Source organism: Centrocercus urophasianus, unplaced genomic scaffold (assembly GCF_019232065.1).
Source record: "Centrocercus urophasianus isolate 14NV4802_14NV808 unplaced genomic scaffold, USGS_Curo_1.0 seq_36, whole genome shotgun sequence".
NCBI classification, from domain to species: domain Eukaryota; kingdom Metazoa; phylum Chordata; class Aves; order Galliformes; family Phasianidae; genus Centrocercus; species Centrocercus urophasianus.
Genome location: NW_024884933.1, coordinates 1,793,100 through 1,812,816, shown reverse-complemented (window position 1 = coordinate 1,812,816; position 19,717 = coordinate 1,793,100). Strand labels below are relative to the sequence as shown.

The following is a 19,717-nucleotide window of genomic DNA, read 5'->3' as shown; positions in this document are numbered from 1 at the left end:
GGAGATGTGGCAATGAAGGACATGGTTGATGGGGTGGTGGGAGGTGGGTTGGGGTTGGATTGAATGATCCTGGAGGTCTTTTCCAACCTCAGTGATTCCATGATTCTAAGAGCTGGAACACAAATCTGAGGGGGAAGAAAGCAAAAGTTTTGAGCCACATTACAACAGTTTCCGTGGAAGAACTCCTAATAAAGTTGCAGCCTTAATGCTCTAATTAGTCACCAAACCAGGCTCGTGTCTACAAAATACACATAATGGATAATTTATCTGTAATTGCAAGGCAATACATAAAAATTTCAGTGCAGCATCTTAAAAGCTGAATGGTTTTTAAGTTACTTAAGCCTTCTTGCTCATTCAGGTCACATCTTGAATGAAGTTCCTTATTTCACAACCAACGGAAAATCGACTGGCAAGATGTAAAACCTGGGAGACCAGCAAAACAGCACCATCTCTGAGCCAAAGAATTAATGGAAAATAACAGTTTATCTAATGGAGCAGAGAGTCAAGGAATAATACACAAAGATAAGCAAAGTCATGCTCTAAAAAAGCATCGTCCAGCATTGCCTGGTGGGCAGGGAGTTGGAACTGGATGATCTTTGGAAGCCCTTCCAACCCAACCATCCTATGGTTCTATGAGATTCAGCTGTGATAGGAAGATGTAGGAGCATCCTAAAGCCAGCACCTCACTTCCTGCTTTTGGGAACTGTAAGTTGGACCAGACGAAAAACCAACCAACCTGCATATGAGATGGAAGCCTCACTCACAGGCAGCCCTAGAGAGAAGTTACAGTCCCTTTTATAATTACATGCTCTTGAAAGGTGACTGTGCCCCGAGATCACTCTGCATCAGACAAATTTAATGCATGTGACAGCAAGGATTCACTGCCTCAGGGTGCAAAACAGTGTCAGTGAACCAAAGCCACATAAACCACAGCCTTCCCATTGCACTCTGTGCTATGCTGAGTGCAAACAGAAACACCCAGGTAACTGCATGGAGCACATCACAGCAAACAAACTTACTGAGGCGTAGTAAATACAAGGTAAGTGGCAGCAGTGCTGGAAGGCACAATAGGAAGGGTTCTGTGTGCACAGCTCTCCTGTGTTGCATATTGTATGGGTTGGAAGAGACCCCAAAAGGTCACCTTGTATATCTATTGCTATTGCCATGAAAATAAAAAGCTTGTGGAAACCAAATCACACACACAAGACCGAGTCATTTGTCTTTGGTTGTCAGGGATATTCTTACACTGCATCGCACATCCCCAGGAATACCTTCAGCAAACGCTACAAAAACATCCTTCAGGAGGAAGAGAAGCTCGTGGTTGAGTTATTGGGTGGGAGCCAAAAGTCTTTGATTCACAGACTGGGAAAAAGGGAAAAGAACAGCAAACAACGCAACGATTCCACCTGTGTTTTCCCAGCTGGTTGCTCTTACTCATTTGGAAACCAACCCCCTCTCTCAGGACATCAGCTCTCCAACACATCTTTCCCTCATGTAGCACTCAACCCCACAGCCTTGGGACTGATCCCATGTCCTATAACACCAAAGATGCCAAACCCTCTCGGAAAATTTTCTGACATTTCCCTGGATTCTAACTCAACCTGTGCATCTTTTCCTAACTCAATCAATGAGAGCCACAGCAGAAGTTGCACAGAGTTGTACAAAACCCCAATATAGGAGAGGGTTCAGAGCACCTGTGCAAAGTCAACACAGAGAAACAAGATGGGAGGAGGGGATGCAGCCCTGTTGCACATTCAGTTGCCAGCTGGTGAAGGTAACTGGCAATCAGTCCCAGCTGAAAACAAATGGGGAAAGGAGAAGGGCTTCCAGGTGCTATGGAAACACAAAAAGCCACACACCAAAAAAAAAAAGCAAAGAAAAAATAAAATAGAAGAAATAAACACTGTCTTTCATAGCACTGGAAACCAAAGCAGAGATGGGACATGATTTAGGATTGGTCATTAGGGCAGTGCGTTGGTTGTGGTTGGACTCGATGATCTTTAAGGTCTTTTCTGACCTGAGCAATTCTATGATTCTATGCACACAGCTGGAGATGCTCTGCATGCAGTGAGAAATTCCTGGATGCACTGCCAGCCTGAACGTGGCTCTTTTGAAATAACATCCATGCTTTGCCTCAGAAAGTTGCTGTCAATGCTGCGCACGCACCCAAACACCGCAGCAATTCCCTCTGCGTGGCTCAGAGCCCCTTGTTTTGGTGCACGCAATAATCCCAGCCCTTGCCTTGGGGTTGTGGCCACTCAGCAGCACGGCTCTGTTTTGGGGAGGAGCTGAAGCGGGGCTCACCCCACCTTCCCCTTGGGGAAATTTGGGAAGACCTTGGGAAGAGGGGATGGGAGGGAGGACGTCGCCAGCCAGGAAGCGATAGGCAGGAAAATACACATCATACAGACACATCCTTCCCTTACCTGCCTCCATGAGCTGGCACTGCTGCCCAAAAACTTGCGAGAAGGTGACGGGGTTGGGGGTCACATCCATGGCTCGACTCGGATCCTCGGCGTCGGTCATGGGCACAACCCGGGGCTGGGATGGACCCCCGGCCCAGCGATGCTCCGGGCAGGGGCTGCCTGTACCCGGCCCCGAGATTGCCGCTGCTGCAGTGTCCCTCCTCCCTCCGTTCCTCCCTCTGCCCGATGCGATGCGATGCGATGCGGGCGGCTCCGGGCTGCGCTGCGCTGTTAACCCCTGCCCGCCCACCGCCGGCATCGCTCCTCTCTCTTCCCCTCCCAACAGCACCCAGGGACGGCACAGACGGAGAGCTGGAAGTAACCCCGAGTGGGTCTGAGCCAGTGTAGTCGTCTTTACGTTAAAAACTCCCTTGGCAAAGGAAAGGATGCTGACTGGGAGTTGTCTTTGGGAAGAAAGGTTTGCAGAGCTCCCGGGAAATGAAGGCTGGGGTACAGGGTGGGGAATACAGAACCAGGAAACTACAGCAGGAGCCTTGCAAGTAGGCCAAACCCATGTTGTCACCCCGGCCAACCATTGTCAGCCCGTTCTGCCATGTCCAGGTGTGGTCACAACATTCTGTAGGCAACCAAAGCAGGGACAGGTCTGGGGACACGAGGAGCAGCCCCAGCAGTGGGGCATCCAACCTGGCAATGGCGCTGTGTGGGGTCCTGTGAGTCCTGACAGCCCACAGCCGTGTCACTGCGCTGTGCCTGCCCTGTCCCAAGCCAAAGGATGGAGCAGCTCTGCGTTCTGGGCTGCTGCTGCCTCTCACCACCACCTCACCGTGCTGATGTCGATGGTTTTAGGGTCAGATCAGATACAGCAGAGTGAAGCTGAGAAACAGCAAACCAAAACTGTCTCTGAGTGTTCATTTTTGCTGTCTTAAGCCCCACTTCGATGTGCCATTGATTTTCCCAGGTTGCTCAGAGAGCTGTGGGTTCCCCGTCCCTGGAGGTGCCCAAGGCCATGGATGGGCACTGAGCAGCCTGAGCTGGTGGGGGGCACTCAGGCCATGGCAGGAGTTGGGGCTGGATGGGCTTTAAGATCCCTTCCACCCCAACCAATCTGTGATTCCATCATAGAACCATATTTTCTGAGTCTACAAGGAATGTCAGGCATTCTTGATGTTATCAGAAGTTCTAGTCCTTAGAGAAAGGAAGGAGGGGTTGGGAGGGAAGAAGGAGGATGTGCCCCAAGCCTTGTCCTCATTCACCTTCCACCAAGTCTTGGAGGCATGGGCAGGCTCTGCCACCTCTCTGCATGCTGTGGCCATGCTCAGCTGCCTATAGCAAACTCATCTGGATTATATCTACTGATATCTGAAGCCTACAAGAATTCTAAACCCGTGATAAGCATCAGAAAAACATGGTATAATAAGTATAATAAGGGTATAATAAAGGTTTTGCATCTCCTTCCAGCACAGCACCAACACAGAGGACAGACAAAATCCTTGGCTGCTTGCACTGGGAACTCAGGAGTACAGATGCAGTTATTCCTTTGGAGACAGCACTGCTGAGGTCAGTTCTGGAACATTTATGCAATCCTGATGCCTGCACAATGCAAGGAAAAATATCAGCATTTGGTAGAGCTCACAAGGATTTTGAAGCAATGCACTTAAGTCTTGGCATCAGAGATAGCAATAACCCCCATGTATTTCTGCCTTCCTTTAGATTGCATCTCCATCAGCTCTTGGCTGAAACAGAATCATTTGCTTGGGTTTTATTCCTTCTGGAAGTGAAAAGTTTGAATGGTAGATAAAATGGCATAAGTGGTGCAGAGAGGAAAAGCTGTGCTCTGCAAGACTTCATCACCCCAGCAGAATTCCAGGAAAAATAAGAAGTTAGGAGGAAAACGAAGAAGATAGGAATGTACCTATTTGTTTGTAAACAGTGCTAATGAGGCATGCTAAATACATCTTACAGTCTGCTGCAAAAGAAATTAACAGAAAATCAACTCTGCTGAGCCCTGAGAAAGTCAAGGTGACCCAATGCTTCATATATCTTTACAGGAGCAGAGGGAAACTGTTTGCATTAGCATCCCATGTTAAAGATACAATTTCCAGAGCAGCCTATTTAACAATTCCCTCTTCTTCCTCCCAGGCAGCTGCAAAGCAAGCCATAAAACAAATGCAGCACAGCTTGAACCCTTGGGTTGGCAGTCAGAGACACGGACAGTGGGCATGGTGAGGATGGGTTGGGGTTGGAGATGTCCCACAGCCACTAAAGACAATTCACAACTGGAATGGGCATCAAAGATGAAGGTGGCCTGACGGGTTTTCTTTCTTCCTCTGGACTGTTTAGTGAGTGAATAACTCATTCAACACAAATCAGGTAGGCTCCAATGCTGCAAGAGTTTGGCTGCTGCAGGCGGGGTGATGGTGACAACAGTGGGGGTGTTACTAAGAGGTTGGATCTACTGTGGCATCTTCTGATTTTCTGGGTGAAAGAGGCATTTCTATTCTATCTGAGCTCCATGTTCTCAGACCTGCTCATTGCATCCGTACTTATTTGAGAAGAGTATGGTTGAATCAATGGGGATGAATGATGACCCCACAGCCCCGCACAGCCCAACACATCTCCTGCTCAAGATGCAGGGATGGAGCATCCAGAATCACAGAATGGCTTGGGTTGGAAGGGACATTAAAGATCATTGTGCTCCAAACCCTTTCACTCAGTGGAGATGGATGAAACAAGGACCTCACCTTGCCTAAACATCGACCCCAACAGAGAACAACGCCATCTCTGCAACATCATCACGCTGTGCTGATCCCATCCTGGACTCCAAACCACAGAGGAGCAGCTTACCCACACACATCAGCCTGGGTCTGAACCTGGACGGATGGACCCTGGCACAGAGGTGGCACTTCGTCTCCTTCCTTCTCTTCTGCCACCCAGCAAAGCCCCAAACATTTTATCTACACCTATCACAGCTACAATGGGTTGCCTCTCCATTTTGAAGACGTCCTTTGCTGAAATAACAATCATAGCTCCCCAGTGAGGTTTGTCACATTGATTTATTGGTCTTTCCCTTTACACGGACGGGCAACAGAGCTTTCACTCTTCCAAAGCAATGTTCAGCATCTGAGCACCAGCCAGCTCACACCACATCTCCATGTAACTCCTTATTTCATGAACTCCTCAACATCAGCATCATCATGAGAGCACTGCAGAGCTACCATGGTTGGCCTTGCAGATTCCTACATGCAGAACCTGAGCTTTTTTCGCCACGCTCTCCTTGGGTTTTCACAACAGAATTTCATGTTTTGTCAGCAGGCACACGACGGGGAGGTTAAAAAGTTGCTGCAAAACCATGAAATTCCACCATTGGGAAAAAAAAAATAATAATAAAAAATGGTGTACGGTCCTGAATTTGCTGTGAAGAAAAAGTCCTCATCGTTCTGGAGAAACGACACTGTGTTGAATTGATTTGTTTCCTGTAAGAAAAATCAACTCTCCCACACAACTGGGAAACGATGAGTGGTTTGGTGTGGATATTTCTCTACCACAGCTCAGACTGCAATGGAGCCTCCAAAAAGATCACCACAATACACAGCTGGGTGCTGTGGCCTTTTGGTTGAGTAACACACCTTATAAAAGCTTAAAAACAGAGCATTTACAACCAGGGACAGAAAGACGTGCTTTTAAAACGGTAGATACATACGTACAGGTTGGTGCAATAGGCCAGAATTTCTCTGGAGAAATAAATGTTCATACAGCACAACAATTTACATGCTTCTCCCCTTGAGTTTGTTCATCGTTAATGCTGCTCTGAACAACAACAACAAAAAAAGCAGCACAACTAAATTGCACAAAAGCCACCCCTATTAACCTCATTGGTATGCCTCAAAGGCACTGAACGAAGCAGCATCCGTGCCAGAAACTCTGCACTCCATTCAAGTCACTGCTGCTGGAAGCTGAGAGCATCTCAGGACGGGTTGTTTAAAGCAGGATTTGGGCTCAGCAACAATCCTCACGTGAGCAGTGAGGATTTGTGCAGTGAGCACCACCTTCAGCCGAACGTCACAGAATGGCTTCGGTTGGAAGGGACCTTAAAGCCCATCCAGTTCCAATCCCTGCCGTGGGATGGGTGCCCCACAGCACGTGAGGTTGCCCCAGGTCTCCATCCATGGCCTCGGGCATCTCCAGGGATGGGGCACCCACAGTGCTCTGGGCAGCCTGGGAAAATGAAGGGCACAGCGAGGTGGTGCTCAGGACAGAGCGTTGTTATGAAGCCCTGTGGATTTGCTGTTTGAATTGTCCAGATGATGCCCAGGAAGGTAAAGCCTGCTTTGAAGAACAGGGTTTTCCACACGCAATAGGAAACAATGGAAGGAAAACTTTGCAGGGAAAATTAAAGGAAAGATGACATGTGAAACGAAAGCAGAACTGATCAGAGAGCTCTATGTGCACATCAGCTTCTTGGAGATATGTAAGGCCAGGGAATTTATTTTCTGTGCTATTTGACCAAGATTGACCAAGCTACCCAGCAGATTTGGTTACTCACTTCCTACTGGTTTTAATGTATAATGAGAGTCTTCCAGGCTGCTGTGAAACTTTTCCTCCTTGGTTTGGAATTGGTACAACCACATCATTCAAGAGGAAATTATTGCTAGCAAAAAGCTCAAGAGGGAACACATCCTTGAGACTCCGCAGTGTAGGCAAGAGGCAGAGCAGCCAGCAGTGGCACAAGCTGCCCCCTTCACCTCCATGTTCTCACCCCCTCAGGCTGGAAGGGCACATTGCTTCTTATGGCTCATCCAATCCTCAGCATCACACCACAATTGCACTTAGACAGCCTGCAATAGGGGTTATCCAAAAGATCTGCAGCTAGGTAAGGTAAGATCCTGATGACCTTTGCTCTTCTATTCAAACATTTAGCTTAGACATTTTTACAGCAAACAGAACCAATAGTTTTTGTTTAAAGCTTTTGTATTCATCTCCAACATTCTGATTCTCGGCAAAACCATACGAAATCAGCTGTTTTCAGCCATTTCATATTTATATATAAGCCATATATATATGTAGATCTATATACAATAGATCCTTCTGTGCCCTTTCCAGGGTGGGAGTGGGGAGGAGTATCAACTGGGCACCTGTTTTTTCAGAACTAACATGTGGATACACAGATGTGTGCTTACCTGTGCAGAGTGCAAAGACAAGGGAAGGGAAAAACTGACCGAAACAAGGGGGAAATGGGGCCATCAGCCCCTTGGCCTCCTTTAAAAATCCCAAACTCGAACACATTAGCAGGGATCCCACCAAAAGTGGGATCTCAGAAGTGAAATGAGCGGGAGCACCGCTGCCTGTGTGTGATTGTCAGCATTTAGGAGCAAGAGATCTCTCTGCACTGCATTTTTCAAACTGACCTCAATGTTGCTGCGGCTCTCCTGGCTGCCTCCATCGATGCCTCCTTTTATAGGGCCATTGAAGCAAAGCATGCTTGCATTACAGCTTACACAGAGCTCCATATTTAAAGAAAACCATTGCGTGGCACTGCTCAGTGACATGTGAATCACCAAACAAACAAATCCTGGCTGTAAGAAGAGTACCAGACTGGCGAGAAATGCAACAGCAGCCTTTAGGAAACAGATGCTTGTCCCTTTAGGAACCTGTGGGCTATCAGTGCGTTGCAGAGATCACTTAACAAGTGGTCTTCCAAAGAAACACGAGTCCTGAAGCACTCCAAAAGCAATGGCACCGTGCCCGTTAAAGCTAAAGGTACAGAGTCAAGGAACTGGGGTACCCACAGGCTGCAGACGTGGAAACCTCAGCAAAACCCACCTCTCTCCCTGTGGGTTTTTGCAAGTTGCCCAGTTCTTTACCCGTTAGGATGCAAAGTAGGAATAAAACGATGTAACAGTCTTCTCAGCATTTAATTGCATAGTACGTTCAACCCCTCGACATGTTTGGCCAGGAAGAGGATGCTCACCCAGCCCTGCAGCTCTCTGAACACAGGTAACCTGCCTGCCATTGTCTGAATATTTCTCCATGCTATTCCAGCTGTTGGCTCTCTCCATTTCTCCATGCTATCCCAGCACACGCTGTCCCTCTCCTTCTGGATGGAAGAACAAAGCAACAGCAGAAGGAACTGTTCTCACCTCAGCTGGGACAATGCTGGAGGATTCTCTCCTTTCCCCTTTTCCAGCCAAAAGTTCCTGCAAATACAGAGAGTTGTGGTTAATCGGGGTCCATGTTAGGGATAAGCAGTCAGAGCAGCTCTGGTTGCCTGGGCAATGAGGCACAGCAGAGATGTCCATGCTATGACTTCTGCTTGGCTTTCCCAGAACTCAGTGGTCTAAGCCACAGTTAGAATCATAGAATGGTTGGAGTTGGGAGGGACCTTAAAGGCCATCAGGTCCAACTGCACTGCACTGAGCAGGGACACCCACGGCTCCATCCGTGCTCACTGCCCCATTCCCTGACCTTGGGTGTCTGCAGTGCCTCACTGCCCTCATTGTAAAAAACTTCTTCCTTATACCCAATCTAAATGTCCCCTCTTTTAGTTAGGGACATTAACGTTCCATTACCAACCATTACCGTTTTGGGGGAGGTAATGAACTCTAGAATTTTCCTAATGTTTTCCCCAAATTTTATTTTTCAAATATATTGTAACAATATTGATTTTGCTGGCAGTCATTCTCACCTTCAGCTCCATACTGGTAAGTATAAAGTCCCTTAGCGACCACATTAGTGGACAGCAGGCAATTAGTTGCTTGCTGCTGCTGGAACAGAAGACAAAGTGTCTTTTCAAAGTTAACCAGTGGGAAAATAACTCAGTGTCACCCAACACACTGGACCAGCTCATTAATTTGTCCAAGCCCATATACATTACAGCAGCTGATCTTGCCACAACACTAACTGATTTTTCTGTGTGTTAACACAGCTCCAAATTACATTGTAATTAATTAAGGGCTTTGAGCCTCTGGCATTCAAGCAGAGCAGCCAACCAGGTTTTGGTTTTTATCTAAAATTTGCTCAGCATTCACCCACACAACTTACAGGATCCCAAAGCACTTTACCCACTACTGCTCTCAGATACAAACAGTAAATGGAGACCAAAGCCTCATCCTGGTGCTGGTTCTGGCATAGGGCATCTTGCTCTTGCCCTTCACATCTGTTTTTTATTGGTGAGCAGCTGCAATGAGAGCAGCAATGCTCTGGCTCTGTAAAATGCTTTGCAGTCCTTGCCAAGAGAAAAACAAGCTGAGCTCCATGCATTGCTGCATGCTGTACCTGCTCTGCTCTGACACCAGAGGTCTATTCCTTGAAGAAGGGGGATGCAGTGCAGCTGGATTTCTTGCATTGCCTGGTGCTGGTGTTAGGAGAAGAGGAGGAGGGACATCTAGAGGCCATGCGGAGTCTGTAACTGTACAAAGAGGCAGGAAAAACTCACACACATGCATGATGGGACGCAGAAATTAAGAACTTCTAAAAACCAACCAGCAGGGATGTGCTCTAAGGCCCCAAAGCAGCTTTGTGAGAGAGAAAAAAACCAACGCTACTCATCCTCCAAGTGCTGGGTGTTGCTTCTGAAGGCAAAAAGGCTTTTCGTTCTGAACGTATCCATTGGTTAATGGAAGCAGGAAGAAGAAAGTCTCAGTCAAGCAGCACGCAGCCTGCCACCCTATGGCTGGGACAACAGACACAGACACAGCCATACAGAGGGCAGGGAGTCAGGGTCTATTTTCTCACCGTGGTCCACATCAGCTTTTTAAATAGAAAAGGAGTTTTACCTTGGGTAAGCACAATACCTGCCCAAGGGCAAAGCATGGAGTACACTTCTGCCAGTGCAGCACTTGGAGATGTGATGAATTATGCTTACAGGTCACTGCAGCAATGGTGACCTATAATCCTTATTGCAGTGACATGCGATTTCATTGCAAGTTCTAGGCTAGCTCTGAGAACCCTGACCTTCTTGTAAAGCAGAAGCAAAAATCTGGGACTTTCCTTGATAGTGTTACATCTCTATCAATTGTGATTGCAAGACAAAGCCTGAAAGCATGAGTCAGAGCATGGCGAAGCAAAGGGCTTAGGTGAGCTCACATCCGTGCACACTCACCTTGGGTACACGAATTCACCCAAAGCCCAACCCAAATCACTGCTTACCTTCTTCCAAAGGCCCACATTTCACAACATGGTTCTACCACATAACAACACATCCAAGAAAATTGGAAAGTTAGGTTTTTCTCCGGGGTGTTTTTAGAGTTCAGTATGCACCCTTTCAAGGACATCTCAGCTTTCGTTATCCTTACATGCAGACTGTGCAGCACTGCAAGTTAGGACTAAAGAAGTGCAAATTTTTCCATTACAACAACAGAAACCAACCCCAAACCACAGAAATTTTGAAGAGTGAGCGGCTCCATCATTTCTCAATTAAAAGCTGCGGGTAAAATCATCTGCCAAATGTTATTCTGTTATTGTTCTGTGCAAATCAAACTCTTCAGCCTTGGCGAATGTAATTTGCAGCCTTTGTCTGCTGCGTAAGAATCAGAGTGGTGGTGAGGAAGTCAATGCAAGCCAGATTTCGTTGTCCCATATAAAGGCTGTTACCAAGGGGAACAGTAGAAATCCAAAATAAGCTTACTTGGTTTGGTTTCAGTTCCTTACTATAACTAGAAGAAATTTTTCTTCTATTCAGAGCATTTCCATTTAAGCAATGTTCAACGTCAACGTCTACAATGTCTATAATCAATACCACGTGTTATCGCATGTGATGAGCAAATGTCTGCATCCCGTGGGAAAGAAACAAACAAAAACACAGAGAAAAGGCTTCAAACGCACAGAGACAAAATAGCTGAGAAAACCTGACCTGCATTTTGAAAGGCGCTCGCTTTTGGATCTGTTAGGTGTGGGTTTCTTGCAAGGTTTTCACTTCTACATCCCAACCTAAAATAGCTGAGAAAACCTGACCTGCATTTTCAAAGGCGCTCGCTTTCCTCCCCAACCCCCCCCCAAAATCAAATATGTCAAGAGATCTTTTATCCCCCAACTCCATCTCCCTTTGAAGCTGTTGGGCTACTATCTGGAAGCAGAGGATTAGGGGGAGAAGATAAGGAGGAACCGTTTGCCTAGATGCTCTGCATAGAGGCTGGAACAGAGCTCTCCCTGCTTCCTCCCCATTGCTCTCAATTCACTGCACTGACACCACGCAGCACAGCACCAAAGGCTCTGGGAATGCTCCATGGGGGGAAGAGTTATGGAGTTATGCTATTTTGGGCACTGTTGCTCTGCACCTGCTTTCACCATCATGGGGTAACTGTAGCCGGGCAGAAGAAAAGAAATTCCTTGGTATAAGCAGCTTGATGGGGATGGGAGCAGGGGCTGCAGCCCAACCCTGCTGCACCACAGCCACGCAACGCAGAAGAGCAGCACAGCACCCAGCCCTGCTGTGTCTCTTGGTGGGAGCATTCAAGAAGATGTGAAGCTTGCAGAAAAGAAAAAAAAAAGGCACAGAAACTGAAAGTTAGGCAGCAGAAAGGTCACATCTGCACTGGGTTTGCTTTGTCAAATAGGATGCTTTAATCATAGTAAGTAGTGGTGGTTAAATGTGCTCGCTACACTACGAGTTAAAGTCGAAGCAGAAGTAAAACTACATCATTTTTTCACTTTTAGACAGTGCCAGGAGCGCTGTCACTTAACTGTTAGCACACCTGAGCTCGACAGAAAAACCAAGCACTGCTTTTAGTGAGCCCTGGCTGCAACAACACCCTAAATCTGGCTCTTACAATCTCCTGTGCTCAGCTCTTAGTGCTCTGCGCTACGCTGAGTACCACAATCCTACTTTTTGAGATGCAGAAAAGAGTCAGGAGGGCTTTATTTGCCACAGCCATCCAGGAGGTGAGCAGTCTTAAAGCAGGAATCACAGATTCATAGAATCACAGAATCATAGAATGGCCTGGGTTGAAAAGGAGCACAGTGATCATCCAGTTCCAACCCCCTGCTGTGTGCAGGTCACCAACCAGCAGCCCAGGCTGCCCAGAGCCACATCCAGCCTGGCCTTGAATGCCTGCAGGGATGGGGCATCCACAGCCTCCTTGGGCAGCCTGTTCCAGTGCCTCATCACCCTACAGAAAAAGGAACAAAAGCAAAGGTTCCTCTCAGGATCACACAATATCCCCAAGTGGAAGGGACTCATAGGACCACCAAGCCCAACATCTGGCTGCACACATCACCCCAAACCCCATGGCTGAGAGCAGCATCCCAACACACCCCAAGCTCACCATACACCTTCCCCTTCAGATGGCACACATGGATTTACAGGCTTGCAAACCCGCCAGCCCCCAGCACACACCCTGCCCTCAGACATTCCTGAAATACATTTGGTATGCAAATTGCCTCTTCTACCACACTTGAGCAATAGACATTCTTCCAAGCTGCTAGTTTTCCTTCTCTAAAAACAGCCAAACAAGCTGTGCTGCTTGTGAGACTTGAAGGCTTGGAGTCATGATGCTGCTGCTCACACCATGGGCCAGAGCAAGGTCAGAGTGTGAGCCAAGGAGAGGGCCCAAAACTCGGGGAGTTTGGATCTGTTAGGTGTGGGTTTCTTGCAGGGCTTTCACTTCTACACTCCCAACCTAAAATAACACGCAGATGGTACAAAATCTCAGCTGTGCACATGCTGCCTCCAAAGATCTCCTAACAATAGATGTATCAGGGACACACTCTGCCCAAAGTGGTTACTCCTATTACATAAAACCATGTCTAAGCTGACAGACTGACATCTGATGTGATTTTAGGGGCCAGAAGGCAAGCAAGGGGGTGATAAATGAAATTCCTGTGCTTTCTGCTCAGTGAAAACAAAAACGCCGTGCTGCTAACCCAAGTGGTGCAGTCCTTAAAGGGAAACACAACACAAGGGCTTGGAAAAGCATCAGCTGCCAAATGGTGTGTTTTATTTTCCCTGATAAAGGACAAAAAGGTTTGATGAAGGAATTTCATTTCTCTTGTCCTGCCTCTGTAGGAAAAGCAGGTGAGCAGAAAACAGAAAGGATCCCAACGTGTTGCACTGCACATGCAGCTGCTGAGAACTCGAGAGCAGCCTGCATCTATTCATGAGGGCGGTGAAAAAACTGGGCCACGTGTCAGGATTTTATCTTGCCATCGCATGACTCCAAAGGACAGAACATGAATATCACGATGTTAAGGGCAGGCCTTTCATGAATCTAAGCTGGAAAAACCTGTTACGGAGATGTTTGCATTCCCAGCTTTCAAGAAGATCTACAGCAGAGGTTCAAAGGACAGAACGCCTTTAAAGTAGTGCTGCTCCCTCATAATAACTCAGAAATTATTTCGTGTGACACACATGTGCTCTGGAGTACAAGTTTCATCTCTGTTGACTTGATCCCACTGAAATCATTCTTCAAATCCCTGTTAATTTCAGTGATGGACACAGAATTGAGAACCACTGAAAAAAAATCTCACCCTGTGCAGAGAATTCACTCGGATTCTGTCTAAAACGAATGCAGCAATATTTCAATTCAGTGTAAGATTTTCAGAAGCAACTGCTAGTGCAAAGTGGCCACTGAGAAGGGATTTGGTACTGAGGACGACTGTGGAGCTTTTGTAAAATCAGGCTCCCGTGGTATTTCTAAGGGAGCACAAAGAAAATATCAGTCACAAAGAAACCCAGGAATACACATTTCATGAACAATATCACTTTGGCAATTTATCTCCCTTTCAAAGAAGCACAGAGTACCGTGTGAGCCAGAAAGTGATGAATATAGCATTTAAAGTAGCAGTACTCAAATGTATCCTCCACACTGTCATGTAATCTAACCTGATAACCTGATAAAAAATGCTTATCTACCCATTCGCAGTCACGACAGAGGAAAAGAATGAGAAACAACTATCACACATAGGGAAGACTGCTGTTGATTTTTAGTTAGCTTTATGCAGAAACAGGTAACCCAAGTGGGTCTCAAGACCTCTGAAGGCTGCAGGAACTACTAATGTGGCTCTGGGCAGCCTGGTCTGCTGGTTGATGACCCTGCACACAGCAGGAGTCAAAACTCGATGATCATTGTGGTCCTTTTCAACCCAGGTCATTCTATGAGTCCATGGTTCTATGATTCTAAGCGTCCCCAGTCCTGCACATCTCACTATATAAAAATCACCAAAAAAAAAAAAGTGCTTCTGATTTTTTGATTTGCTAGTGATGAGTGAAAGTATTTCCTGCAACGAATGGGAATTAAACCTCAGTTCAATTCCAGTGAGAGTGAAGTCTGAGGGTACGCCTTTTCAAAGCAGCTCAGTGATGGAGGAATTCATTCTCCCTTATCTTCCAGCCCCATTCCACACTACAATGGCCAGCAGAAACTACCTGAAGGAATGCTAAGTGCAGTCTATCATCACATCACAGCTGGGATACCACTAACCGTGCCTCAGTGTGATCTGCACAAGCAAGTTGGCTTGCTCTGCCTCCAAAGCAAGTCCCTGAGCAGCAGCAGCCGTGCTCCCTGTTCACTGCCAACCTACAGCAAGGACAACACACAGACAGACTGACTCAGCTCCTTTGTTTCCACTCCTGCTGCTGTGCCCAACGCCCTCAGCATGCGCTGCATCCACTGCAGTCTCCCCAGAATCACTGCCTTGGAAGAGTGCTCACATTTACTTTTCTGTGGACATTTAGCTTTGCTGAGTAGCACTGACGTAACTGCAGGAGGAACTGAGGCAGGCTTTGCTGAAACGGGCCTGGATAGCAGGGAATTACTTCTCTTTTTTATTGTCATAGGGCAGCCCAAAAGGTTTGGAAGCATTGGAGAGCCCATGGTCAAGAAGATGGCATGGGAGTCCAACACCTCCCACTCCTAACTGAGCTCTGCCAGAAACCTGCATCAAAAACCACGTTTTACAACAACTGTTCCTTTCCCACTCAGCAATAACACGGATCTTCATTGCAGTCTGAAGACTGCCTTTCAAAAACTCTCCAGAGCATTTTCACTTGTATTTCATTCCCAAGCATCCTAAGATATCTCTATTGAGTAGCAGTAGCTCTCAGTCCATTCAACCTTGGAATAACACAAAGTTTAATGAAACAATCCACTTTAAAAGCTGTCGCAGTGCAGGTGAAGAGATGCCTCTAAACTTCCCTAATATTTGTGCATTCCAGCCTTGAACACTTTCAAAAACTCCTCATTCAGCTTGAAAACACAAAAGAATACTCAAACATTTTACAAGTATGTTTAAGTACTGCACAGAGATGAAACAAAATCAAGCTGTGCTGTTCTACACTGTATTACTATTGAAATATTTTCAGTTATTACTACGAATTGTACACTAACCCAAGAAGTTTCTAATTTTGTACTGCTTTAGTCATATAAAGGATGTGAAAGTTTACCTCTTTTTCATAGGTCACTTACCACAAAGCTCAGATCCATAACAGCAAGTTCAGAACTCATCTCTTATTTCATTCTCATTATGAATAACAGTAGACTACCGTGTGACTCACACAGCTCCCACTCAGCAGACAGAAGCTGGAATTAATAGGCAAGCTCTTCCAAGCTCTCTAAGGCTGTTCACAAGCTCTCATTTTGGAGGACAGATACTTCAATTCACTGCTGTGTGTGAACACGCTGCAGACCATGGCAGAGTGGGCACACAGCAGGACTTGAAATCACAGGAGAAAAACAGAAAAGCCAATGGCAATGGGATTTCTGCTGTAATATCAAGCAACGAGGGGAGAACGCAGGTTTATTTGTGATCAGTTCAATGTCAGCCATCACAAAGAGGTGATGAGAACACTGAGACTGCAGTTGGTGTTTCAGTTGTCAGCAGTGGAAGGTGTGATAAACGTGGTAACTACTCAGCACTGCATCTTCAGTAACTTCAAAACTATGGGGGAATTTTTACTTCTTCTCATGCTTCTCAACTCTTATAAAATAACCAGATCTGATGGTATGTCAAACATAACGTTTCCATTCTGGTAAATATAGTGAAGCCTAACCAATACTCATCACCTTCATTGTGGCTGTCCTACAGCCTCATAACTGCTGCTGCACGTTACACTTCTAGCTAGAATCTCTTAACCATCTTTGCCACCATTAAACTGCAGCATCCATAACCACAGAGCAGATGTGCTTGCAAAAACACTCAATGAATAATGTCCAACTTCTGCACTGCTTCACCAGAGTTTTCCCTAATAATTAAAATTCAGGGAAAACTTCACTGCAGAGAAGATAACATCTGAAGAGAATGACTTACAAGAAAACGCAACAAGCTGTTTCAGAGGTGAAACAGAACTATGAATGAGAATAAACGACTACATAAGGTATGAACTTACAACTGGAGAGAAATGGGCTCGTGTAATAGTGCTAAGTCGCAGCAGTGTGACTTTACTCCATCCAGCTCCACACTAACATGGCCAAGGATCCTTCTGGCCCCACTGCTGGAGGACGACACAAGCTGTAATTCCTCTTGGTGCTGGAATGCAACTTTCTAAAATCTTCCGAGCCAGAACTGATTTTGAACTAAGTTACATCACAACTATTAAGCACAGAGAACAGAAAAAGTTATCAAATGGTGCTTGCAGTGTTAATTAAACTTTTAAATTAACTAAATCCACAGGAAAGAACATCAAGGACTAACTCAGAAGTGTTAGACTTGTACAGATTCGTTTCGGTGCAGAAAGCCCAAGGATGCAAGCATACTTAATTCCTTCTAGATGTACACTGCTCCATTTTGCCTGGCACATCTGGTTTCCATATAAGAAGTAAGTTTTCCCACAAAGTTTTTAAAAAGCTCACTTTATTGGTTACACTTATATAAAACGTGTCATAGTAGTTCCATCTAGCTGGCCATTAAGTGCTTGCAACACAACAGATATCCTTGAACACATCTGCAAATTACAGGATGTACTGCATGCTGGAGGAGAAACATCCCCTGTTGCTTACCTGCACTTACAGGCTCTTCACCAAGGCTACAATGTTCAAAAGCAATGAGGACCCACTTGTTGTCAAATTGCAATTTTTAATGTTTTCATTAGAATACTCTTTGAATCACTCTCCAAAAAGGAAAAAGAAAAAGAAAAAAAAAAAAGAAACAATATGACTAACAGCAAACTTTTAATACAGGAACACGCTCCAAGATTAACAGCCCAAGATGAAAACAGAATGAAAATTAATGTAAAATGTAAATCACATATAGTACAATTGAAGTGTCCAAAACAATTTAAATAATTTTAAATATTTTATTTTTTTTATACTTGCTACAAATGCTTTATACATTATTTCAACATAAAGTCCTCATAACAGAAATGTAACAAAATGGGAATGATAGTGAAAGTGAAAGTTAAAGTGGCACAAATTCACCAAACAAGTATTAAACTACAAATTTTAAGAGGTAGATTACTTTTTTAAGTCAAGAACAAAAAATAAAAGGGGTGGCTGGATAATGAAACTGGTCACTTCCCATCGACTCAGTCATTAATCTTGAAAGCTATATAAACATGAGAAATGGTATTTCCATAAAAAGCTGTGTAAGAACAATAGACCAATGCTGTTTTAAGTTATTAGATAGAGGTGTAGGACCTTTTAGAGTAATTATATATTTCATTTTCAAAATATACAGGTATGTAGCCCTGGTCTAGCCTTTTTATCAATAAAAAGATACACATTATATATAGTATTTAGAAATTGGTATTGGTATTTCACTGCTATATAAAGTTTCATTTGCATGTATAAATAAGAATTTGGAAAACTCACAGAGAACTCACTCAGGCTTTTTTTCCCATTATATGATGGCCATCCAAAAAATGCAGAGAATGGAGAGGAGGTGGGAAAAGGAAATTCTGTCCTTCCAGGTCCCTCTGTACTGATGCATTTAGAAGGAAGGTTTTAACAGAGTTACTAAATGACAGAAAGGGTGCAGCAGAAACTGCTGTCCTTGAACCTACCAAACTACTGATAAAACAGGGGATCTCTGCTTTACCAAGCTTAGAACTGAACCGTCTCTTAAGTCATTCACGAAGGCATGGACAAAACCAGGATCTAAGCATTCAAAGGCTAAAGATTTGGTTTAGTTTATTCCCACTTTCTTTCAATGCTTCTGCGTGTGGTTTTTGTCTTGTGTGGGGCACTGCTGTGTGTTGTTTGCTCTTGTTTTTGGTTCCATTTGGCTTTTAACAGCACCCTTCTCTCATCTGACTCACCACGAAGCCCAGCACGAATGTCAGGCACAAAGCCCTGCATCTACCCCTGAGTGTTAGCAAGCAGCCTGCAGGCCATGTTATGATTGTGAGTCAGCTTCTGCTGGTTTCACAAGCTTGGGGGACTTCACATCCATTGTCGTAGTGCTTATCCTAAGTTGAGCATGCACCAGCTCTACCATGTCATTAAGAGATTTTGTTTTGTTTTGCTTTGTTTTACTGGATATTCCTAGAAAATAAAAACAAAAACAAAAATCTGAAGATAAATGTCCAAACAACTTATTCGCAAACGGAGTATGTTTACATGGAAAAACTGAAAGGTGAAGAACAGGTTTGGAGGCAACTACTGCACTCAATGGCAGTCTTGAATGATATTAGGAATAGAGGTTTCCTGGGGGAGAAAAAAATGTCTACATAGAGTAGGACTGAAGGTTATGCAGATGTGTACGAAAGCAAAAAACCAAAACACCTCTCCATATTTGATAGATGAAAACAAAGGTGATGTGGTGATGAGACAATCTGGATTTATGAACAGTAGTTCAGAAACAAAAGCAAGAATTCTTCTAGCAGAACTATTCATTAAACTGTTAAAGACTGCAAGGTGCCAAAGTAAACAAATGGTATTTGAGATAGTCAAGGAAACCTTGCCCCTCAGTAGATCGTTATTTACCCTGAATGCTACTAAACAATTTCCATATGCAGAGATTTCCAAGCACTCCCTCATTTTGCTTCAAGGTCAAGTGATTAGCTTGGGTGGAAAGGTGTGTCATTCCAGCTTTGAATTCTACGGATCTGTCCTGGCACCGTGTAAAAGTTCCACAAAAAGCACTAAGGGAGCAGCTGATCACAGAATTAAGCAACACGAAGATTATTCTGTCCAAGAGAGGAGGCCTGGTTGACAGTTTTTGTACTTTAAAGGCATATTCAACACCATTATATTCTCCAAATTGCAGGAGTATATATAGACGTTTTCCTTCAACATGCCCTAACTTGGACTGTTTCATTTCCCTTCCAGCTCTTTGAAATCATTCTGTTGTGTCAAAGCTTTATTTCATAGGAAGCATTTTCTCAAAACTGTCACACAACAGGTCTTCACTGTAAGACAGACAAG

At 45.1% G+C, this 19,717-nt stretch overlaps 1 protein-coding gene across 2 annotated transcripts in view; it reads right to left on the bottom strand.

The window, feature by feature from the left end:
* Positions 1 to 5,479: 5,479 nt before the first annotated feature.
* The window catches only part of PRDM2 (PR/SET domain 2), a 63,259-nt gene continuing 49,021 nt past the window's right edge, over positions 5,480 to 19,717 (bottom strand). Inside the window, exons 9-10 of one of the 2 annotated variants that reach the window (XM_042831311.1) lie at positions 9,699 to 9,831; positions 5,480 to 8,620 (exon numbers count right to left, since the gene is read on the bottom strand). In XM_042831311.1, the coding sequence (XP_042687245.1) occupies positions 9,723 to 9,831 (109 nt within the window). In that variant the 3' untranslated portion in view covers positions 5,480 to 8,620; positions 9,699 to 9,722. Of the gene's footprint in view, positions 8,621 to 9,698; positions 9,832 to 17,409; positions 18,836 to 19,717 lie in introns of those variants that run through there. The other variant, XM_042831312.1, reaches the window with a different exon arrangement.